The 24,976-nt window shown below is 36.4% G+C and overlaps 2 protein-coding genes across 7 annotated transcripts in view; both read left to right on the forward strand.

Annotated features, from left to right (window-relative positions):
* Positions 1-13,820, forward strand: part of HEMG2 (Flavin containing amine oxidoreductase family) — a 39,036-nt gene extending 25,216 nt beyond the window's left edge. For 3 of the 6 annotated variants that reach the window (XM_010252480.3, XM_010252479.3, XM_010252481.3), the window contains 5 exons: positions 2,155-2,278; positions 2,507-2,615; positions 2,701-2,775; positions 2,902-3,008; positions 3,731-4,042. In XM_010252480.3, coding sequence (XP_010250782.1) covers positions 2,155-2,278; positions 2,507-2,615; positions 2,701-2,775; positions 2,902-3,008; positions 3,731-3,858 — 543 coding nt within the window. In that variant the 3' untranslated portion in view covers positions 3,859-4,042. Of the gene's footprint in view, positions 1-2,154; positions 2,279-2,506; positions 2,616-2,700; positions 2,776-2,901; positions 3,009-3,730; positions 4,043-7,537; positions 7,595-13,063 lie in introns of those variants that run through there. The other 3 variants (XM_019196963.2, XM_019196964.2, XM_088900861.1) reach the window with 3 other exon arrangements.
* Positions 13,821-16,242: 2,422 nt separating this feature from the next.
* LOC104592930 (uncharacterized) lies at positions 16,243-18,192 on the forward strand. The gene has a single exon (XM_010252482.3). The coding sequence runs from the start codon at positions 16,388-16,390 to the stop codon at positions 17,579-17,581; it is 1,194 nt and encodes a 397-aa protein (XP_010250784.2). The 5' UTR covers positions 16,243-16,387; the 3' UTR covers positions 17,582-18,192.
* Positions 18,193-24,976: the final 6,784 nt, after the last annotated feature.

Raw genomic sequence — 24,976 nt, forward strand, 5'->3', positions numbered from 1 at the left:
TGGGGTACTAGTAACATTTCTTCTCTAATTGAGTTACCATGCTCTACAGGGCCTGAATATGGTGCTGCTATTTTGCCAACATGATGTCTAAATACTCCTCCAATGCCTGATTTCCCTGGGTTTCCCATATCATACCCATCAAAATTCAACTTGGTATTGTTTGCCGGGAGATGGGGGTGGGGGGATATGTGACGTGTTGCCAGCCTCTAATAATGTCATTCATTGATGAGTAAAAAGTGGTCAATGTTTTTTCTTCTTTCTTTTCTTTTCTTTTTGTTTTTTTAATCAGCAGCAAGCATAGATTTTATTAATACTGAGAATGAGTACAAGCATTTAGGTAGGTGGATAGCCTCAGCTAGCAACCTCGAGATTTAAAGATACAAGAGATCCTCAATTAACCAACCCCAGAACATATTATCTCTTGTTACCCCCTGTTTTGGCAACCCATCAGCTAAACCATTTGAAGCCCAGGGTACCCAACTGATGCTAGTTTTTATCTGCCTCATCATGTTTCTTATCTCCCTGACTATATGGCTATAAAACCAAGTTTCCTCCTGATTATTCTTCAGCCAGCTTGTGACTACCTTGGGATCCCCTTCAATCACAACATTTGTGCATAGGGGTGCAAATGGATTGGATCATGATCCGGTCCAAGATCCGATCCTATTTGGTCGAATCTGGATCACCCCTGTTCAGATCGGATCGGGTTCAGATCACCCCTATCCGATCCAATGTATATTATATATTTATAAATATAAATATATATAATACATATGTATATTTATTTATTTAGAAATATATTTTATACATTATATTTTTATAAATTTGGTATATTATTTATTTTTTTATAAAATATGTATATATATGACGAAAATAATTATAAAAATAATTGTATTTTTTGTTTTTACTTTATTTAAATTAGTATATTTTATTTTTCTTTTAATAATTTATTAATTTTTAAAGAAAACAAGTAGGATCGGGTCAGATCTGAAGATCTGACTTACCGATAGGATTCGAATTCAAATCGAACCCTACCAGATCCGATCAGATCTTTGGATCGGATTGGATCCAACGTGAACAATGTCGGATCGGATTCAAATATACCCTGATTCGAATCCGATCCGATCCGTTTGCATCCCTATTTGTGCAGTTCAATGATCTGGTCTTTCTCAAGCCAATTAGGACTTCCATGAGTTCTGCTCTTGTGGAGTCTCCACACCAATTAGTCCTGAAAATAATTCCTTTACTATTCCTATCACACCCCCAACTCGTGACACTCCTGGATTGTCTAAGCTGCATTCATTGAAATTCAACCTGGAGAAAAACATGGTGGAGGTCTCCAAACAGCAGTAGTTTGCTTCTTTCTGGTAGAGGAGTCGGTTACTATTTTCCACCTTCTACAAATATCATCAATGGAGAATGGAGCAAACAAATCTAATGTTTTAACACAGTGAGCCACCTTGATAATGATATTGTCAATGACCTCAACACCCCTCTCGTTCTCATTGAATAGCCTTGAGTTTCTTTCCTCCAAAATGCACTGCAAAACTGCTGCCCTTATACACCTCCCTAGAAATTTTAAATTTACCCATCTTTCTAGCAGGAGAGAAAGAGTTAAACAAATTCTTCAACTCCCCTGGAGGTTGCCACCTACAAGAAATGCATGCAAAGAAGTAATGCAAGATAGAAGTCACATAATTACCAGAGATTAACAGGTGGAAAGTGTATATTTTTACCCAGTGGACCACCTTTACTGTGATGTTCTCAATTAATGCCTCTCTAGAATAAGTTACTTATTCATTGGATTCCTTCCAAAGAGACCATCTACATAGCCATTCAGTTGACCTTTTGGAGGAGCACCAAGCATCCTATCCTAGATGTAACACAGAAACACTGTATATCTTTGGGCTTGGTTGCCCAAGGATTCAATCCTAGCACTGACTCTTGTTTAGATTTCCAAGCCATGCTCAATCCAAAGTCTAAACTAGCCAATCCAACCTGAACAAAGGTTTGGGTGAGGTAATTTAGGTGCATACTTCTTTAAGCTGCACCCGTAATAAATTTCTTATGTAAGGTTTTATTTTATTATTATTTTTTAAATCTTTTGGCTAGTATTTTACATCAATGGCTGACTTCTTTGTGCATTGAGTGCAGGTGAATTATTTACCACTATCAGTGATAATTACCACCTTTAAGAAGGAGAACATTAAGAGACCACTTGAGGGTTTTGGAGTTCTTGTTCCTTCCAAAGAACAACAAAATGGCTTAAGAACCCTTGGTAAGCAGTCATCCCTAGGAAGTTTTAAAGTAATATGTAAAGAAAAATGTAATCAAAGGCAAGGAACACTAAGAGGTTAGGTAGCAGGGCTCGTCTAAACTCTTGGCTTTGCACAATTAGTTGATTTACTGAAAAAAAAGAACCCTTTGTGAGCATTTTATATGGTTTTATTGGTTGAATAGCTATTTTCCTTTTGAGCAGTGACATTGTAGCTCTTCTATGAATCAGGTACACTTTTTTCCTCCATGATGTTTCCTGACCGTGCTCCTGGTGACCTCTATCTCTACACTACCTTTATTGGAGGAAGCCGGAATAGGGATTTAGCAAAAGCTTCATTGTATGGGAAGCTTAATGGCTTGTGATTTTGGAACCTTCATTAACTGTAGGTCTCAAGTGTTTATTCTTGTCATTTATGTCTGTAGGGATGAGTTGAAGCATACAGTCACTTCTGACCTTAGAAAGCTTTTAGGTGCAGAGGGGGAGCCAACATTTGTAAAGTATATAAAACCTTCTTAAGCCTTTTATTGTCTTTTTGGTCTTTGATGGTTAAGGTTGAACCCTTTAATGGTTCAGGTATTGTGGTTCTTTGATGTTTATTTACGTTTATTTTATATTAATGGCAGTCACTTCTACTGGAGTAAAGCCTTTCCCATGTATGGGCGAGATTACAGTTCAGTTCTGGAAGCGATAGAAAAGATGGAAGAAAATCTTCCAGGCTTCTTCTATGCAGGTAATTGTTCATCATCCCTAAATTGGACTTCTAATTGCATGGAGCACTGCAATTTTTCAAGCTTTATGGAGTCAAAAAGGCTGGCTAACTCTTGACAGACTTAATGGTTAATCAGCTGAGTTTTCTAAGCTTTACTGAGCCTCACTTGATTCAATATCAAATAGATTGATTGATTTTATTTTATAATTTTATAATTTAGTATGTCAAAGTTGCAATTATATGTATTGCAATGCAATTCATATGGCTGTCTATTATTTCAGAAAACAGAAATGATTTCCCATGTCACATCCATGAAATCGAATTTTCATAGCATAACAAATCGTGTCAAAGCTATAAGTCATTGAACTGTGAATTTCTATATTGAAGAAAAAGAAAGAATTTAGCTAAGTGGAACCTTGCCCTATGCCCACATTGACCTATCATGCATATGTATGAACTTGACACTGCCTTTTCCAAGTGACCCAAATAGGCATATGTTGCTGCGATTGCAAGTGCATATTTGAAATGTCCACAGATTGAGGGTATTATTTTCTTATGATCACGTATCAAATATGCATAATTATTCAAAAAAAAAAGTATCAAATATGCATATTGCACCATTTATGGGATAGACATGGAATTTCATAGGCAATCAGTGGAATTTGGAGTAAACAGCAGGAATATGTTATTTGGTCTCAGATTTGCTTTTAATTTTCACCCTTAATGTGGTATGAACTTGTCAGGTAACCATAGGGATGGATTGTCTGTTGGCAAAGCAATAGCTTCTGGATGCAAAGCTGCTGACCTGGTAATCTCATATCTCAACTCAAATGAAAAGATGCTTGTAGAAGAATCCTCACTTAGAAAATAGGAACCATATTTCACTTGGTACTAAAATATCTGTAGTTTCATATTCTCTCTTTATTTTGGTGATTTAAGATGCTATAAACAGTGTGTGGATACTAGCTCCCTGTTTAAAAGGACAACTTAAACCCCTTGAGCGATTAAATTTAAAACACTTGCAACCTCTGTCAATATATTTTTTGGATTGGTCACTTAAAATTTTTTAATCCATAAAGATGTGTATTGGTACCAAATAAAAAAATGTGTATATATTTAAAACTGCTGGATAGTTCCAAAGGGTGACCACAGTCACCAAACCTCATTCCAACCCGTTTTTAAATAACCAAACTATATATGCCCTTTCTATAAGAAAAGGGGCTAGTTTCTGTTTTCTGTTGATTCTGTCCTTCGCAAAAGAATCAGCAAAGCAGTTTGCTATCTGTGAATCCATGAATGAGTGATTCTCATCTTCCTTGTCATTGCTCTGATCTCCCTCATTATGTTCCTGTAATGCCAAGTTTCCATGTTGTCACTTTCCATCCTTCCCAATACAGCCTCTGTCAATATGATTTATGGAAGATAAGTATCATGAGGAGGGAGGGAGGGAGGGAACATCTTAGGTGACACCATTTGTGGGAGTCCCCATGACTTTGGTCTTTGGCTATTCCAGAATGAAACACTAGATGATTTTCTTTAACCGCCAGATCTTTGCTTTATTTATAGAGCTTCTCTTTGATATTGCCAACATTTTTCTACCATCCAATTAAATATATTACAATCAAATGCTAAAGTCTTCTGTGCATGATAATTCTGGACCTAGCTATCTACCTAGAACCCCTTTTACCACTTAACATACGTTACTCATTTTGAAAAAAAACAGTTGCTATTTCAACAGTGGCTGGGAAGGTATATAGATCCTAGCTATCAGGTTGATGGATTGCTTAGAAATTAAAATTAGATCACAACTTTGGTGTAAGCTTCTGAGAAAAAAAGTTTTTACAGCTGGGATCATCTGAAGACGTCAGCTGACTCTTCATTTGTGTAACATTATATGGTCGCAATTCAAAGCCAGTTTAGTAAGATCAATAACTTTAGGTTTAAGTGGTACATTGTATGATCCTGTGGCTACAAAGGAAGCTCTTGGTTAAGATGGATATGGCTGTGTTCTGTTCTGAAAATTCTGATGTAAAAATTGATTAAGCATTTTTGAAAGCAGAAACTACTCAAACCTTTCCAATGCTTTATGAAACCAGCTAAAACTCCCCCTGCTTTTGAAAAATAATCTTGGACATCTCTTATCACATATATTTTGCTTGGCATAGACCTTCCATTAGATATCCATGACATGGTTTAACAGAACACTATCACATTACCTTCGGAATTTTTTGTAAATCCCAAATTATCTTGTTATTGCAAATTCAGATTTTAGTGACCAAAATAACACTATATGGAAAAATCTAAGTCCATGCAAACTAAAAAGGGAGTGGAGATTGATTATGACAAAAAAAAAGAAACTTCATAGGACTAGTCAGATATAGAGAAAAGACTCGTTTTCCTAAGAAGAAAAATCGATCTTCAGAGTTTTGATTTTATTTATTTTTGAGGAGGCCATAGTTAGATACTTGGATCTTGGATGTGATAAGCGGTGCTTTTAGAATCTTACACAAGGGTGTGTTTGATATTTTATTTGTATGGAAGTTGCTATTATTATTTAGTCTGTGTTTAGTTTGAAGTAAAAGGTAGGGAAACGGGAAACCTATACAAAGTTTTCTTTCAAACCAAACACAGCCTTAGTTGAAAGTTCTTGTTATTGTACATATTTGTTTGCATCTTTAACAGAGATTTTAAGATAATATGGGGTGTTTTTTTTTTTTTTTTTTTAAGCAAAGGGAGGTTTAGTATCTTGAACAATTATGGGCATGTTTGGTAAGGTGGGCATTTTTTCAAGAAATATTTATGCCTTAAATTGTTAAAATAATATTTATTTATATAACATTATTTATTTATTTATACAAGCTGGTTAGGCGACATTAGGCGCCCTAAGCACCACAAAGCTTAACATTAGGCACCACTTGCAATGTTAACTTTCACATAAACCGAGGTATTTAGGAGGTGTTCTTTTTTTTTTGGATTTTGAGAGGGGGGAATGGTTCCCATTGACCAAGAATCCTACGTTCATTTTTCAGATTAATGTGGAGGGAAAGTTTATTTTCCTGGGTAAGTGATACCCATCTCCTAGGTGGGTAAATAACTTTCTCACCTAGGAGGAAAGTTGCTAACACTTGAACGGGACAAAAATGCCCCTTTTAATAATGGATTTTTATGACAAATGATCATTACCTCATTTACCTGAGAAATAAAAGAATATGGGTAAATGCTTTCCAGGAAAAAACTTACCCAGGTAATTGCATTTACCTGGGTAAGTAACTTACCGAAAAACAAACGGGGCCTTAAAGTAGGCATATAAGTTGGTACGCCCAAGGTATCAAACACATGCTATAAGTTGGTGAAAGGGTTTGAAGAGGCATGAATTATTACCACTAAACCATATCATGACAAACTTAAAAAAAAAATCATGAAATTTAAGTTTTACTTCAAGCCACTCTCAAATTTTAAGTATCCTGATACCGATAACACATTTCACATGATCTGTTAAAATATATATTTCTCGTGTGTTTATTACCTTTTATGCCTTGTGATAAATATCCATGTGTTTTCAAAGCACATTATGCCTTGCTTTGAATCTTGTTTGGATCCACAATTGAAGGCCCTACTGAGATATAAACTCAATACCAACGTAATCGGAAGATCATGATTCATGATTAGTTTTATCTATACTTTAAACTAAAAACTACTTTTCCAAATCAATTTGAGTTTGTTAACTAGGAGTCTAGGATAGGACTTACCACAACAAAGAGTCTAGGATAGGACTTACCACTACCAATGCCCTGGGGGCATTTAATAGATACATTCGAAGTAGACCTGTTCATGGTTCGGGTAGCCCAATGTCCTGGCCCATTCTTTATCGAGCTTTGGATATGATTTTTAGGCCTGTGCACTCAGGCTCAGGCCCAAAACACTAGGCTCAATTTTTTTTGTGATACATTTTATATAATAAGAAAATGTATTAATGATATATTTTATATATTTTTGTTCATCCTCTTTTCTCTAGCAATAGTGGGATCATTCAGTATTTTTTGGGTTCTGAGGTCATTTAATATAAAAAAAAAATCAGTTCTACTGTTAAGTACAAAAAGTTTGCTCAACTTTCAGGTTGGGCTTCAGGCTCAGGTCTAAACGTATTCTGTTACTAAATAGGCAAAGCCCGGCCTAAACCTGGCCTGGGGCAGCCTGTGAACTGGTCTAGATGTCATCTACAATAATTTTCCTTCTTTTTTTTTTCTTTTCTGATTTTAGTTTTTGGCACAAAATGTAGCGAAATAAACAAAATATATTTTTTTTGATAAGTAATAAAAGTATTTGTAGTAGTTATCAAATATTGGGGAAGGAGAGCTTTTTTCCGCTTTACAAGGATCGGTAAACCGTGTAAAAATTTAGCTGCTTAAATTTGGGTTAAACAAAATGTAACATCTTATATGTTATATCTCAAAAAAATATAAAAGTAAAGAAAAGAAAAAGTTCTATAAGTAAGTTGATATTTAAAAGAATTTTTGAAATTATATGTGCGTATATGTTTTAATTTTCAGTTCATTTCAGAAGATAATAAAGCATTGGGGGTAGTGACTTGAATGTGGATATTGACCTTTCAAAATCAAAACCATGCTGTTTAGCACTACGGTGTACTTGAGTGCACTCCAGTACTGCTCATTCTAGCTATCTGGGTATTGGTGTTGGTCAGTGAATTCAAGGCCCCATTCCTTTATACATACCCATGTTTTTTTTTATTCTCAGGTAAGTAATGTAATGATTTTGTTTTACACATAAAGGCCTTGTTTGCTTTTCGGATAGTTACTTATCCGGGTAAATGCACTTGCCCGGGTAAGTGTTTCCCAGGAAAAATTTACCCAGGTAACTGCATTTACCCATATTCTTTGATTTTTCATGTAAATAAGGTAATGATTATTTTAGTCATAAAAATCTATTATTAAAAGGGATATTTTTGTCCTATTTAAGTGTTGACAATTTCTCCCTGGGTGGAAAAGTTATTTATCCACCTAGGAGATGGATACATAAATCTGAAAAAAGAACATGGGGAATTATATAACTTTTTCTTTTACGTGGGAAAGTTAATAAGTTTTACTTAGGTAAGTGAAATTCTCTTTACCATGGGGCTCATTACTTATTGTTAAAAAAAACACTGTAAAATTGGTAAATGGTAAAAAGATACCTATCTACCAACTTTCCCCCTTATTTACAGATAAACGAATGGGGGCCAAATGAAAATTGAAAATGGAGGCTTACAAGAGCTTCGGGTGGTCCAAGGACTGATCGCATTCAATTGTAAACCGTGTGCATGCTAACTTGAGAGAAAAAGATCAGGAAATTGATGGGTTTAAGGACTTGGAACCTTCAACCTTCTATTATTTCCAGTTAGTTTGGAGGAGCTGATTATTCCAAGGTGTTCGGCGCTGCAAGTTTTGATGTTGAGGATTTAGAAACTAAGCTTAAGTCAGTGCAAGGCCTTTTCGAAACAACTTTTATCGCCTTTTGGGAATATCTTCTATGAAATAAAGTACATAGGTACGGAGATATTTTAGGTGTAAGGCTGTAAAAGCTATTCGAATGATGTTCAAACGGGCCTGACTGAAGCCGTGCTTTAGAGGGATTTTAGATGTTGCTTACATGCTTAAATTGACCCAGTAGTTGCTAGAGTACTTTGTACCCAAGTCAGGTCAAGGTTCCTTTAGTGGTGAAGTCCTTTTAAGGTGAAAGGGAATGCCAAGGGTTTCAACCCGGACCCACACGTAGTGGTAGAGGTAGTTTGGATCGGTAGTTCAGAATGAGCCTGGATCAAGTCCCAACAGAGCATCCGAACATGCCATTACAGCTGTAGTGGCTTGTTGGGATCGGATATGAACTCGTTCAGATATTCTAGTCGAACATTAACTCGACTAGAATCATTGTAGTGGCGATGGTTAAAGGGAAAATAATCCTTAGCTGTTGGAGGCCAACATCATGGGTTTGTAAAACGGGTCGTGTTGGTTGAATCGGGCTAGATTAGTTTTTCTTTTTTTTATATATTTTTTATTTTTTTGTTAAGTAAAATTAAAATATTTATCTTTCTTTTGGGAATTATTTAAAAAAATAAAAAATCTAATAAAGAAAAAAAACTTACCAAATAAAAAGTCAAAGAAATAAAGGCTCAAAGTGAATAACAAATTGGAAGAAAAATAGGAATTTTATTTCATTTAAATTTGAATGATGCAAAGCATACAATGGTTGGATGAATAAATATGAAAATTAAAAAATGGAATAAATTAATAAAATATAAAAAATATAATATAGTTATAAACTGAAAATAAAAAATTATGTTATTAAAAAATCAAGTAAATTAAATAAAATTAAAACAAAATTTACAATAATTTGAAAAAATGTTATACAACTGTTGAGTATACAAAAAGTATTGACTTCATCATTTTCTCCTATTGTTCTTGACTTTGATTATCTACTTCAAGTGAAACATCATGTGTAGTGTCATGCCCTCCTTTGGGGACCCCCTGAAGTATATAGATACCCCCTACATAGCTGTTGGAGGGTATTTCTATAAAATCCACCCAAAAGCTAGTTCATCGGGTGGGCCAAGCGTGGCCCATTACGGGCCCACGGGCTGTGTTGTGCTGGACCGTGGACCTAGAACCCCAGGCCCAGCACAGCCCGGACTATCGTGTCAGGCCTGGCACGACCCGTGTGTTGTTGTGCCGGGCCGCGGGCAGCACAACCCAATTTACAACTCTAGGGTTATTGGGGAGCTTCTTCCACATGACATGTTAACCCATTCAATCCTCTGTTTGTCTTTTTGATCAAAAGAATATTGTGGGCAATTACCCATACCCATTGTATTGTTTCATGCTCAGGAATGTTCCTAACAACCTTGTTGTTGATCCCTATCAATCATTTTTTTTCCCGATGGAAGGGATGTGATATGTAGGGATGTGACAAAAGCCTTAGTTTGCTAATTTTGAATCCTATATTAAAAATTAAAATGTACTATTAAAAATACAAATGAGCCAATAAGAATATAGAAATTTTGTTTTACGGTCAGAATCGGAATCGGAATCGTAATGGTCTATTCCTATAGTTTGTTTGATTCAGATAAGAATTGCAATCAGCTATAATGAGATTTCATTCCCAAGGGAGGGGAGGGAAAGACCATTCCCTCAAATTGGAGAATGTCATTCCACCAGAAATGGGAATGAGATTTCGAATTCACCCAACCAATCAACTAGAATCATGGCTCATTCTGATTCCAATTTCAATCCTTGAAAAAGAAATAGAGGTGAATATTTTAGTCAAGAATATGATTCAATGAAATGTAATGGGAGTTAATACTTTAAATACAATACTTAATGGGATAGAGTTAAATGAGGTGAAGAGTATTAATTTAAAATACATTTTCTACCCTCACAATTAGAGAGTGACCAAATTTAAAAATAGGAGTATTTTAATAAAACAGAATAGGGGTTTGGAATCAGAATCAGAATGCACCATTATGATTTCAATTATTTGAGGGAATGACATTCCCTCCCCCTCCCCCTCCCTTGGGAATGAAAGCCCATTCCAGTTGATTCCAATTCTTATTCCGGTTCCTGTCTGAACCAAACAGACAATGGGAATAGATGATTCTGATTCCGATTCTTGATTCTAAATCTGATTCCATTTGTGAACCATATAGACCCTTAGATCTATATTGAATACGATTAATATAACTAGCCCTAAAAACATAATTATTTTTCCATCTTGGTGGCAGGTAAATAGTTGAACTAAATCTAAATCTAAGCCATCAATATGTGGGCATTTGCTAGTCTCCACCATTGATAATGAATCTAAATCTAAGTTTCATTCCTTTTGCTGTCATCTCAATCAGCAATAGCAAGATTTTTTCCGATTACATCCTATAGGTTCCCATTTCATTTGGTTCCGGGATGTGTTACAAACTTACAATAGACATGCATTCTTTTAAGTTGCGACATCTTTGGGAATTGGTCGAATTTGATTTTGGAATACAAAATATTCCAAATTTTGGAACACACCAAACTACAAAATATTTCAAAACAGACACTCAATAAACATTAATTTGATATATTTTAACAAAATATTTTTATTTTAAGTCCCAATGATTTATAATATACTACAAAACATTGCTATAGTTGTAGTAACTAATAACTTTTTGTGGCCATAGTACAAAACATCTAAGCAAATCGGATTGTCATTGCTTGAGTGATAGAGAGAGCTGTGTAAAATGTTGGATGGAAAAGTGACATACGACATCAAACTCCAATGAGAAGGGACTCCTCCCACCTCAATCGGTTATTGACTTCTTAGGATTTGCATTTAGATCCATGTCTTATCCGAATTTCAATAAGACCGAGTCCCCTTATACATCAAGAACTCAAGAATCTCGTAATGGCCTTTAATTGAATTGCCATCTCTATGTATGGCTTAATCCATAACCTCCAGGATCAATAAAAAAGTTTACTTAAATTTTATATATTTATTAAAGACAAATAGATTTGGTCTCATAGAAATTATTTTTAACTTATTTTAGTTTTGATACACAATATCAAATTCATTTTATTAATATATAGGGTAAAAGAATTAAACCTCCTCTAATGTGTGTATATATATGTACGTATGTATGTATAATGTATAACATATTAAATAAATAAATTTTAAATATTTAATATTTAATATATATATATATATATATATATATTAAACTTCAACATTTGTTTTTTATTTATTATCCTGAAAACTGATCAATTTGATTCTAGGTCCAAAAATTACAAACCCTATCAGGTTCAAGTCGGTTCCAGTTCCAGCTAGTTTCAACCCAGACCCGACTCATTAACAGTCCTACGCTTGTGATTTGTCATAGGACTTTATCCTACCATGTGAAATAATGTCATTAGACAAATAATATCCCTCTCTTAATTATCTTCAATATCTCATTTGACTTGACGTTATATTTGTCTTATATTTCTCAAAAATCCACTAAGAAACTAAAAAAAAAATCAAATATATAAAAACCTGAAAAATAAAACTTCCCATTGCCATGAAGCACATCTATGTTGAGTAACATCGCTATTAGGTTTGAGGCGGTCAGTGGCGGAAAAATGAAAGGGACCAGCCTTTAGGGACAATGAAACCTGAGCTCAAAGCTTGGCCTTATATATATGAGATCTTTTATATTCGAAATCCTATCTTAAAGCTTGACCTTAGAAATGCTTCTGTCAAATATAACAGCATTTTATACGGTTTAGGGATGTTTATTGTTTAAGTCCTATTAGAAATAATAGGGGAGGTATAAGTATTTATAGAAAAACTTAGGGGAGGTCTAAGTCTTTTACTCTAATATATAATGTTTTGACCATTCCAGTTTAATTTAATATGGATACAATCTCAAATCCCAATATTAAAGGATCAAATTTGAATGTTGATATATAATTTGGTTACTTTGCAACCTACTTCTAGTTCTAGCATGGCTTCTAGTCCAACTATTATACGTGTTTTATGATTGGTTAAAGTTTTTGGTGTACTATGACGTTTCTTGTATCATGCAAATTGACATTGTAATATCATATTATCATGGTTGGAGGTTGAAGGGAAGAAGGGTTAAGGGTAAACAAAAAACAACACTGGTTAAAATAACAAGAAATGATTTAGGGAAAATTTTTTAAACTATTCTTATGGTTTAGCTAATTGATTAATTCTGTCCTTATTGTTTACCAATTGTATTAAAACATTTCATATTATTTCTGACAATTGACATTGTTGCAAAATAATAATGGAAAAAAAATAAAATGTCAAAAATTTGCCCTCAATTATTTTTCAAAATTTCAAAGGATAAATTTCTTAAACTACCTTTATGCTTTAACTAATTGACTAAGTATACCCTTATTGTTTGACTATTGTCTAATGGTAGTCCTATTTCTGACAATTGACTAACTCTATCCTTATCGTTAACATCTATTAGTATTCCGTCAAAACTTGTTTACATGTGACAAATGATTTTTTTAAATCCAATTTTACCCTTATTGTCTTCTTCCTTTCAGCAGCGGCAAAACCGAGCTGGTCCTTAACCAGCAGCGACGATTGCCCCCTCCACCTCCGGCCCCTTTGTTCTCTCTCCCCTTTGGTGCTGCCTGTCTCACCACACTGAAATGACCCTAGCCCATTGCAATAACCATCGCTTGTCTCACCGCCATCTGCACATACTTCACTGGCATGTTGGTATACGACATGGTGCGGAAGAATAGCAATGGTGGCATCTTCTGATCGGATACGAAGACAGTGGTGGAAGTTCAGGGGGTGAGCGCATCCATGGAAAGCCACGTCTCAATGTTGATCACAATGCCTCTTGACCCCATCAAGACGAGACACGAGACTACAGGTTTTGGAAGCAGGAGAGAACAACGATCTGCAACAACGAAACCCACGGGGATTTCTAGTAAGGGAGGTTCCAAGCGGAGGAAGAGAGGAAACCAGTGTACCCAGCTCAATTGAGGCTAATCTCAATGACTCGGCTAATGCTGGCGACTATGCGATCACATCTGAACCCACAAGTAAAACTTAAACCGCTCACAATTTCTCTATGGTGGGAGTTGTTTCTTCGTTGATTTTGGTATGGGGAAAATCCGATGCCTTCACCGTGCACCGTAAGCCTACTCTTGGCAACTCACATCTCCTCTACTCCCTCGGCAAGCCCAGATCCTAGAAGGAACCCAAATTTCAGTATCTCTCAGATCTGCAAGGAACCTAGATCTGAGATATGATAAATACTCAGATTTGAGATCCGGTCATCATTTGCCGTAATACTTGAGATAGTTTGTTTATCTACTTAACAAACAAATTAATAATTAACTAAATGAATATAAAATACTTAATAAATAGTAAAATTAATAAAAATTATAAATTATCGAATATTTTAATGAATTGAACATTTAGTAATTAATTCATATATATATATTTCAAATAAATAATTACATAATCATTAAATAAGTAATTAATTAATCATCAATAATAATTATTTATTTAAAAATAAATAATAAAGTAATTAAATAATACATGGATAACTAAAGGTATTAAGAGATAAGAGATAAAATGCATTAAGAGTAGAGGTGTAAAGTAGGCCGCGTTGGGCTGGCCGTAAGCGGCCTGCGCAAAGTGCAGGCCTCGGACCGTCACGAGCCGTGCTGCCCTCCTCGGTGAAAATTTTGGGGTTTGGCCCATGTGGGCCCATGCCGTGCCATGGGCCAAGCTGGCTCATGGGTCAAGCTTTGGCCCAAGCCGGGCCATGGATCGGGCCAAAGCTATTTTTGCCTATTTATTTAAAAAAAGTTGAAAAAAACCTAAAATTTTAATTTTATATATATCGAGGTTTTCAAAACTGACCTGGAAATGAAACCATTCTAGCTATTGGTTTCCGGGTCGAACGGTTTGGACAGTTTACATATTAGGGAAACTATTTTATATGAGTTTTGAGATTTGAGAAAGGAGATGAGATGTTGTCGGTTGAGAAATAAAAAAAGAAAGAAAAGAAAGAAAAGAAAGAAAGAAAGGAGAAAGGAAAAAAGAAAATAAGAGGAAGGAAAGAAAGGAGGAGGGAAGGAGGGAAGAAGAAGGAAGAGGAGGGTGGTTCGATGCTCACCGGCAATGATAATGGCGACGGCGACGGCGAGGTGGTAGCAACTTACACAGATCTGAGTTCTCAGATCATCATCTTCGTCTTCTTCTTCTTCCTCAGGTCTGAGACCCGAACTCAGATCTGAGACAACTGAGACACGAACTCAGATCTGAGTTCGTATGTTTTCTGATGAAGAAGAGAGTTCATGGGTCAGAACCGCTATCTGGGTCAAACGAGTCGACGGTTTGACCGTCCAGGTCAACGACGATTCAAAAACATTGATATGTATAATAATTAAATAAATTAGTATAATAAAATTGAAAAAAATGTTTATTTTATTAATATATTATATACTATGTATTATTATATAAATATATAATATTATATATATAATTAGGTCGTGCTGGCATGCGGACCGCGGGTGGCATGGCCCGTGGACTTCAAACCCCAGGCCCAGCACGGCACAGACCATCGTGCCAGGCCTAGCATTGCCCGTGGGCTATCGTGCCAGGCCGTGCTATGCCAGTCCAAAATCGTGCTAGGCCGCGAGTAGGCTGACCCAATTTACACCTCTAATTAAGAGCAAATGAACATGAATATCACTTACTTGATTTACTTAGAGATTCATAAGAAACTGAAATAAAAGAAAAAAAAACATGGGATTATTGATCAATAAGAACCACAATTTCATTAACCGACAAAAGAACATGGCTTAAACCTAATCACTTCCCTCTAGAACATAAGCATCAATAATTAACACCAGTTTGCACATTGCACAAGTCCCCTATCAAAATTTGATAATAAGATCGTATATAGGAATGGCAATGGAGTCGGTTGGGGGCAGGGCACCCCTCCCTGTCCCTTGTAGAAAAAATCCTACCCCATCCCCAATGGTGAGGTGGGTTCGAGGCAAGGCACCTCTCTCTCAAATGGAGAATACCCATTTTTTTTCCACCCAACGTAACTACCATTAAATTTATAGATATTTTAGAAATAAAATTATGAGAATTTAGAATATTTTAGGAATTTAGGATATCTTAAAAAATGAAAAAACTCAAAAAATATTTTAAAAATTAATATTAAACCTAAAAATATTTTAATAATTTTCTATAAATTTAGGGCAAATTTGGGAATTACATACAAACCCTTTTTCTCATCCTTCTAGTTCCCTTTAAATGGGGAAAACCCACTTAATCACTAGGTATGGCAATTTTTTTCATCCCCGAATACCAGACTTCCTTGACTAGATGGGGTAGGGATGGGGAATGAGATCCTCACCCTGTCGAGACCCCGATTACCCTGATTATATATATTAAATATTATTCATATTAAGTATATATTATTATATTATTTATATATATATATATATATCAAAATATATTTAAAAATTATTTATATTTTAAATTTTTATTTATTTTAGATAAATTTATTTTCAAAATTACTATTAATTAAAAAAAATTCGAAATATAAGACAACTTTTATCCCGCACAATGACCTGAATTCGGACAAGAATTTATTCCAAAATCAGGGTCGAGGATGGGAATATGATACCCGCCCTGAACCCGCTGCCAATATATATATATTGCCATGCCTAAATCTTTGTATAAAACTTCCTCTCAATTTCTAGGGTTCTTTCTCCAGCAATCAAATTCGGAGTTTCATCGACGTTTCGAATCAGTTCGAGTATTTCCACTTTCCAGTGCTTCTCCCGGATAAGCTTCGTCAGTCCGTTCTCTGTTCCTTTTCTCATTCAATGTTCGGTTTTTTCTGCAAAAGACTTCTGCAAGTAAAACCCACTGAATCAACGAGCAGAAGCCATGTTTATTTTCTTTGTACAATATCATCTCCGAAATCGGTCTCAAACATCTCAAGCTCCTCCGGGGACCAACCTTCTTCTTTCACAGTCTCCTACCTCATGGAATCATGCGGCATGTCGTTAGAATCCGCTATTTCCACAGCAAACAAACTCCGCATTCAGAACAAAGAGAAAGCAGATTCGGTGATTGAGCTCTTAGGAACGCATGGCTTCACCCAAGCGGACATTGCGCACATTATCGCCAGGAACCCTAGACTGCTTCTATCAAATGCAGGCAGCACTCTTAAGCCCAAATTGGAGTTCCTTGAAACCTTTGGCATTTCGAGGTCTGATCTTCCCAGGATCGTCTCTTTGGATACGTGTTTTCTACAAGGTAGCTTAGAAAACCAAATCATCCCGGCTCTTTCTTTCCTTAAAGGCTTGATTCGCAACCACGAGGACTTAATCTATTCCTTAAAGCAATCAACCCGCCTTGTTAAATGCAACCTACAGAATGTGACACAGCCTAACATAAATGCCCTGCGAGCTCACGGTGTGCCCGAGTCCAATATTGCGAGATTGATCGTAATGCGGCCTGATTCAGTCTCCCTGAAGGCTGAAGACTTTAAAGAAGCTGTGGAGAGGGTTAAAGAAATGGGCTTTGATCCCACAAGCCGCTCATTCGTCCTCGCTGTTCGCTCGGTGACGGGGATGAGTAAATTGAATTGGGAAAGGAAGGTCAACACTTTGAAGAGGTCAGGTTGGTCCGAGGATGACGTTCTCATGGCTTTCAGAGTACAGCCAATTTTTATGCTCAGTTCAGAGAAGAAAATGGGTATCTTGATGGAGTTCTTTGTGAGCAAGCTAGGTTTGAAACCTTCCGATATTGCAAAATGTCCGAACTTGTTCTTGAGTAGTTTGGAGAAGAGAATCATTCCAAGGTGTTCAGTCCTGCAGGTTCTAATGTCCAAAGGACTTATTGAGAAAGATGTGAACGTGGTGTGGGTTTTAAATAGAACGAAACAGATATTTGAGAACAGATTTGTGATCCCATATCAAGATGTAGCTGTGGAGGTAAAGAAAGCATATCAAGGTGTGATACCATTTCTAGGATTAGATACCGGGTCTGGAGATATTAATGTCGACAAGTAATTGCAGGAATCCTACATGTCAACAATCTCGGAGGACACAGGCAAGTTTTGGGTGGAGGTGTCTTGGTGGAGGTTAATTGCCACAGTTGGCTGGCAGAAATTTTGGTGTGTGTTTGGATTGGCGGGAAGATGGTGGTGGTGGTGGAGAGCTGGCGCCTGAGGGCTTGAAGACGGTTCAGTTACCATTACTGGCTCTATGCATGCTTTAATTACAATGGTGGTGGTGTCATGGGGTGTATGCTGTTGGGGCTATGGAATACAATCTTCGCCTAGTGGATTTTGCAAGAGATGGGTGTAGGCAAGTTTGGTGAAGGTTGCACATGTTTCATCCAAAAAGAAAGAAAAGAAAAGGAGTTGCCATTTCTGACTCGGAACCATAAACATTCTGGATGTAAAGGCTTGTTTTGCAGCATGTATAACTGCCTTTTCAATGCATCGGTTCACAGTTTGTATGGATTTAGGGATGTTAAAGTATGGCCCCTGCAAAAAAAAAAAGGTTTGAGTTACGAACAGATTGAGTTTTATATGTTTCATACCCAGTTTATCTCATTTTTTCAATTGATGTGATGTTCCTCCGGCCCTAGGAATTCAACAAGCTTATATATTCGGCTCCCCCACTTTTTTTACTAATTCACAGGTTTGATGCTTGGACATTTTTACAACGCCATAGCATCGACTAATAACGTAACTGTTTTTCCATCTTATTGGCAATTAAACAATTGAACTGAATGTAAATCCAAGTCGTTAATATGTGGACATTTGCTAGTCTCATGCATTGATACGAATCAAAATCTAAGTTCCATTCCTTTTGCTGTCATTTCGATTTGTTATCGGCAATAACAAGATTTTTTCCAATTACATGCAATAAGTGGTGTTCGTTACTATGGCCACTTCTCATTTCATTTGGTTTGGGAATGTGCCACGACAAACATGCATTCTTTTAAGCCATTGTATGCTTTGAAATTGGTTGAATTTGGTTATAGAATACAAAATGTTGGATTTTGATTTCATAAGAGATTAAATCCAATGGGTTTGATTGGTCAATTACATGAGAAATTGCACCTACACATTTGATTTAAAAATCAGTTTTTCTTTTACAAAAAACCCAATTTTGAATTTGTTCTACATTGGAAAATTATAAGTTTTGTTTTCAGTATTTTAATAGGAGTTGATTTACGCTCCTTAGAATTAAAAGAGGAGAGTATGGGGATTCGATATTGCGCAACGCGCGCGCACACACGTGCGCGTGTGTGCGGCGCAATGATGTGCACTTTGCTCGCACCCGCGTGGCTCGTAATGGGCTGCTCTGGTTTTGGTGCGTTGATGACTGTTGATCACCGTTGATGAGATCAACGGTCACGATTCGATCGGGTGTGATCAAGAGGCACAATTCAAAGTTAACAGTCACCAACTGTTAACCAATTTTTAAATAGTCACAATGTTTGAAATTGTGACTGTTCGAGGTGTCTTCTCTAAACCAACACCTACTTTTTCTTCATACCTCTTCACAAATTATTTAAGGAGCATGAATCAGACTCCAAAACACACAATTTCGAAATTCACTCACTCTCTCTCTCTCAGTCCGGTTTGCTACAGTCTCACAGAAGATTTCTTTGGAGACTCTTCAACTTTGCTGGTTGCAGATTCTCGCCCAAGGTTCTGTTGTATCATGGGAACGAATTTGCCTGTAACCCAACAGCAAACTCAGTAAAACTGAGTGGGGGCAAATAACGTTCTAAAGACAATGTCTTTAGACACGCCTCAGAGCTTCTCCTCCAAAGTTACAGTAACCCCATCTTCTCCAACACAAAATATTGCAAATTTTGAAACACACCAAAATATTGTGTTGATACTGGTATATTTTTAAAAAAATATTTTTATTTTAAACCCCAGTGCTTTATAATACACTACAGAACATTACCATAGGTGTAGTAAGTTCTGAAACCCACTATTTTTAACACACGGTGGGGTCCAGTAGCTTGGAATACACCACACTTTTTGTGGCCAACTATTTTACATTTTTATTAAAGTCATTTTTAATTTGTTTTATTAATAATTTATAATATTTTGATCATTCCAGTTCAAGATGGATACTATCACAGAATCCCAATATTAAAGGATCAAATTTGAATGTTGGTATATAATTTGGTCCCTTTGCAACCTACTTCTAGTTCCAGACTTCCAGCAAGGCTTCTAGTCCATCTATTGTACATGGTTTTATGATTGGTTAAAGTTTTTGATGTACCATGAAGTGTCTTGTATTATAGAGATTGTCATTGTAATATCATATTATCATTGTAATACTATAAAGGTGACCGATTCTGTTTTTCTTCAAAACCGGATTTTTTTCAAAAAATGTTGATTTGGTCAGTAAGCTGCTGATTCGGGCGATTGAACCGTTCAAACCATTCAACGGTTTTAACTGTTTTTAATTTTTTAATTTTTTGTTAGAACGGGCTGGTTGTTCGGTTTGAACAGTCAGACTGTTCGACCTGGGAACTGGACCCCTGACTGATTTGTTGTCCGAATCGATTTTAAAAACCTTACTTTAAACCATCTTATTACTCGGCCAAATCTACTCAGATCTGCTATTGATCAAACCTCCTCCATAACTACCCACCTAATCTCAGATAAAGAACCTGAGATGAGATTGTATACAGGGGAGGTGGAGGGGGAAAACGAAGAGGGGAAGGGAGTGGAGGAAGAATTGGAGGGGTGGCGGTGATTTTGATTGATGAAGACCATACTAGACTTGGGGCGGCGAAGACCACACTGAGGAAATAATTGGAGTTTTCAAAGGTAAAACAGACATTTCAACCTTTTTGTTAATATTTTACGTCAGGTGGTAATTTTTCAAAAACAGTAGAGGGGTAACATTAAACAATATTCAAACAGTTGTGATATACTTAATCAATTATCTAAATCATTAAAGTAGATTAAGAAATTTAAACAAAACCAAATCAGAAGATTGTTAACAGACAAGAATTCTAAGATTTGGTCAAGCCTAAGTCCTAACCACTCTCTAATAGAAACATATACGAGTGATCGACAAGGCTAGTGAAAGAGCACATGAGAGCACGAAATTTAAAGATTTGGAATGAAAATCAGCAGCCCATTTCTTCAAAGTTCAAAGCAGGTGCATTTATCGATCTTGCAACCAAAGAACAATCTCTTGTTTGAAGGAGGGACAAAGGAAAGGGGATAAACACCATCTCATCAACTTTCAATTCCAATACCACAACATTCAATGGAGAATAGGAAATATGGATTTATGCCTATGTATAATGTATAATGAAATTTTCGATTTTCTATGACTTCTTCGTATTGCATAGAAAGATTTGAGACTTCGGATCAGAATATTATATCTAACACCCATTGCTCTAGTTATGCCGCCAATTGCAGAGGTTGCTAGCTAGCGATCTTAGAGTCATAGATTGTTGATTCTCTCTTATTTAAATTGAAATTTGCAGACTTAAGCGGTATTGGGCATCGTGTTTATTTTTTCGGTCTCCTTATACACGTTCAACTAGCTGTAGACGGGACCGGTTCATGTTATATCATGGACCGATTCCGTCACCCCAATTTCTTATTCATGGCAAAAACTCGTGGTTAGGGCCCATTCACACTTTATTTTTGATCCCTTGCTTCACACTTTTCCTTAAAAGCTGAAATCCTATTGTCTTTTTTATATTTTAATATTTTTGTCAATAAAATATTAATTATTTTACTTAATTTTTTATAAAAAAAAATAATATTTATTGGATAATATTAATTCATTGATGCATTTTTTAATATATTTGTCAAATAAAATGTAAAAATTAGATATTTATGATTAACTGTGTAGATCAAAGTTTTCGAACCGCCGTTAACTCGAATGGTCGAACCGTTCTGACTGGGAACCGTCTAGGCAAGCGGTTCCATTTTACCCCAAACCTAGTTTTTGGTAAAAAATCGTTGAAAAAGTCAACAATCCATTGGCCCGGGCAGTTGAACCGTTGACCTGTTCAATGGTTTTTGACTATTTTTTAATTTGTTTGTTAGAACGGGTTATCCGTTGACCCGAAAACCGGTGGCCAGAACGGTTCTATTTCCGGGTCATTTTTTAAAACGTTGGTGTAGATCATTCATAAATGTATATGAGATACATGGAATTACAAAACGCTACTGTGGGTGTGGACTGGTCCAATCCACACAATTTGTCCGTAGTTCAAAATAGTTGTGGATTGTGGTGTGATGTAGATTGGTCCCTGTCACAGGGTGTGGTGTGGACCAGTCCACACCCACCAATTTCTCATCCACACTACAGAACACCCCCTTAGTTGGTTCAAATCTTAAAACCCAAATTGCTTACTCACTTTTCCTACCTACTTTTCTACCCGCAGTGAATTGAAGATACACATCTCTCAATTCATAATAGAGATGTGTGGCTGCAATTCATGGCAGGTAGAGAGTGGATAGAAAAAGTGAATAAGAAATCCCCTTTCCAAATCTTGACCCATGAATGGTTTGAATGATTTTGTTGCATTTCAACAACAATTATCGTTTACCATTGTTAGGTCCCAAACGGGAGATTAGTTGGAGACAAAAATATACACACATGGCTGAACTACTTATTACGACTGAACACACGAGTGTTCAGTATAGCTGGGTAGCACTGGTGTATTCAACCATGATAAATAATAGTTCAGTCGGGTGTGTATGATTTTGTCTCCGGCTCATCCCGACTTGTTCCAAACAGCCAAAGTTTACCCACCATTGGTTGTAGCGAGGAGAGGTGGGGGAGGATAAAAAAAGAAGAATTGTTATTGGGTTTAATTTGAAAATTTGAAAAGTAAAAGGGTAAAATTAAGGGATATTAGCATATAAGGGCAACTTTTGGGCCTTAATATCAATAAAAGTAATATATTTAAAAAAATTTCAAAATTAGGTTAACTTTTTAAAAATAATATCAACTAAGGGTAAAATCACTATTCATATTCTTCTTCTTGCAATTTGTTCAATAGCGTCGCCGCTGGCCGTCGGTCACCACTACTTGCCGCCGCCTCGACCGTCGGCTGCCATCACTTGTTGCCGCTCTAGCAATGCCTCCAACTATCTCCGCCCACCTCTGCCTCCACCTCCGGCAATGGGTGGAGGCAGAGGCGGTGATGGCGGTGCTGGTGGTCATTCCTCTGCCCAACGCCGCCACTTCCGCTGCCCGTCGCCGCCTCTGTCTCCACCCACCGCCACCCGGAGGTGGCGGCGTTGAGTAGAGGAATAACCACCAACGCCGCCACTGCAGCCTCTGCCTCCACCCACCTTCGGCAACATTTCCGGAGGCGGAGGCGAGTGGTGGCGGCCGACGGGCGGGGGCAGCACTGTTGAACATATTGCAAGAAAAAAAGATGAATAGTGATTTTACCCTTAATTGATATTATTTTTAAAAAGTTAACCTAATTTTGAATTTTTTTAAATATATTATTTTTATTGATATTAGGTTCCAAAAGTTGCCCTTATGTGCTATTATTCCTAAAATTAACTATAAAAGGGAAATTTTAAAATTAAGAAAATTATATAAGTTACATCACTATGTTTGCATGATCACATGTGAACAAATTATAAAGGTGCGATAATGATAAGGAGGATTTTGTCAATTTTTTTAAACTAAAGGGCACTTTAATATTTTTATTAAAACATTTGTGTTTTTCTTTTTTTTTCTTGATAAATAAACTTACTTAAAATTCCAAAAATATCAACAAAGTTGAAATTTAAGTATAGGGTTGTTCATGGGTCGGTTTACTGAGATTTTTCCAACCAACCTGACCTGGTCGGGTTACCTAAAATTGAAACCGAAACCAACCCTGTGTTAAGCAAAAATCGACCTGGTCGGTTTGAGTCAGGTTGGGTCGGTTTGAGTCGGTTTTGGCTCTAAGTTCAACCATGGTAATAAATTGGTAGATTGGAGAAAGAAGACTGAAGTTTGATGTAAAAAAGGACACATAATTCTATTAGAGAAAGAAGACTGAAATTTGTATATTTCAAGAAACCTTCTAATCTAAGTAAAAAAGGACACCTAATTCTAATTGTAATTGGTTGCCTATTTGGTGCAAAAGACCATAAAAACTAGGATCCTTTGATTCTTTTCTTTAAACTTTTCCAAAAAAATTCCTTGTCTAGTTGTCTTACAATACTTGCCATTAATGTCAATCCTAACTAGAAGACTAGAAATTAAGTTAGGTTGTAACTAGAATAGAGACAACTTAGTTAAGTAGGAACTAAGTAGGTTGTAACTACTAACTAGGAACTAACTACTAAGTTGGTTCGGATTGGATATGAAAACCGAAACCGACCCAAACCATCAGTTTATAATTTTTTACAACCCGAAACCGACCGGTGCTGAAGAAAACTCGGCCGACTCGGGTTGGGTTGGTCCAGGTTGGTCGGTTTGGTCGGGTTGGGTCTTCTTATGAACAGCCCTATTTAAGTATTTTACTCAAAAAATACTTCCGTAGTTTTAAGTATTTTACTCAAAAAAATGTAAATTTCTTAAAATACCCCTATAGTTTAGGAAATTTACTAATTCCACCGTTACTGTTTGTATACTATCTTAAAATATTCTTAAGTTTTTGAAAATTGACTAATCCTTCTCTATCATTAATATCTATTAACAAAAATATAAAAAAACTATTTTACCCTCTACATCTCTTTAAATTTTCAAAAATAATTAAGTCTTCAGACAACTATTTGAGAGACCGGCATGTTATCAGAGGAGAAGTGGAATAAAATACAATCAAGGAAGTCTTGATTGTACGAAGTTCCAGCGGAAAGATTAGTTCAGAGTGCATTCTGAGAATGCTGAAAACTCTTCTAGAAGAAACCCCACCTTCAGAGTCCAAAACCCCGTAGAGAGCGGTAAGGTTTGGGTGCAGAATCCAAAACCCGAGTTCAGAGTGGATTCTCTCGTAGATTCTTTCTCTGTAGAATCTTGGAAACATTGCAGATTTGCCATTGTATAAATTTCCAATTTCGTTGTTCTACAATGCAGACTTTAGTAAAAGCCCTCTATATCAACATCATAAGGATCAATGAAGCAATTAGTTTACTGCATCTGATGCTTGTACAGGTAACAGGAAATCAACTGACAAAGGCAACACCTAAATGGTGTTATTCCTTATAACTTTTTCTTTCAGTGACCCAGCAGAGTTCATGTTCAGAATATCTGATGGGATCTCCTAGCTCCCACTCCTCCTACCCCAACTAGAGTGATGTGTTTTTGGTCGAGCAATTGGCACTTGTGGATCTGAACCTAGAACAAAGTCAGCCCCTGAGCGCTCATGGTGACCATTGCTACCTCTGCTGCGTACGTATTCAGCAACTTCTTCAAAGTTATGACGCTGGGAGATTTTTAACAGATCTC

Source organism: Nelumbo nucifera, chromosome 3, assembly GCF_055504915.1.
Source record: "Nelumbo nucifera cultivar China Antique chromosome 3, China Antique-T2T, whole genome shotgun sequence".
Taxonomy (NCBI): domain Eukaryota; kingdom Viridiplantae; phylum Streptophyta; class Magnoliopsida; order Proteales; family Nelumbonaceae; genus Nelumbo; species Nelumbo nucifera.

What these genes read in the sequence shown, in the direction of transcription:
- LOC104592930 (XM_010252482.3), top strand. Translation starts at nt 16,388, where the DNA reads ATGTTCGGTTTTTTCTGCAAAAGACTTCTGCAAGTAAAACCCACTGAA.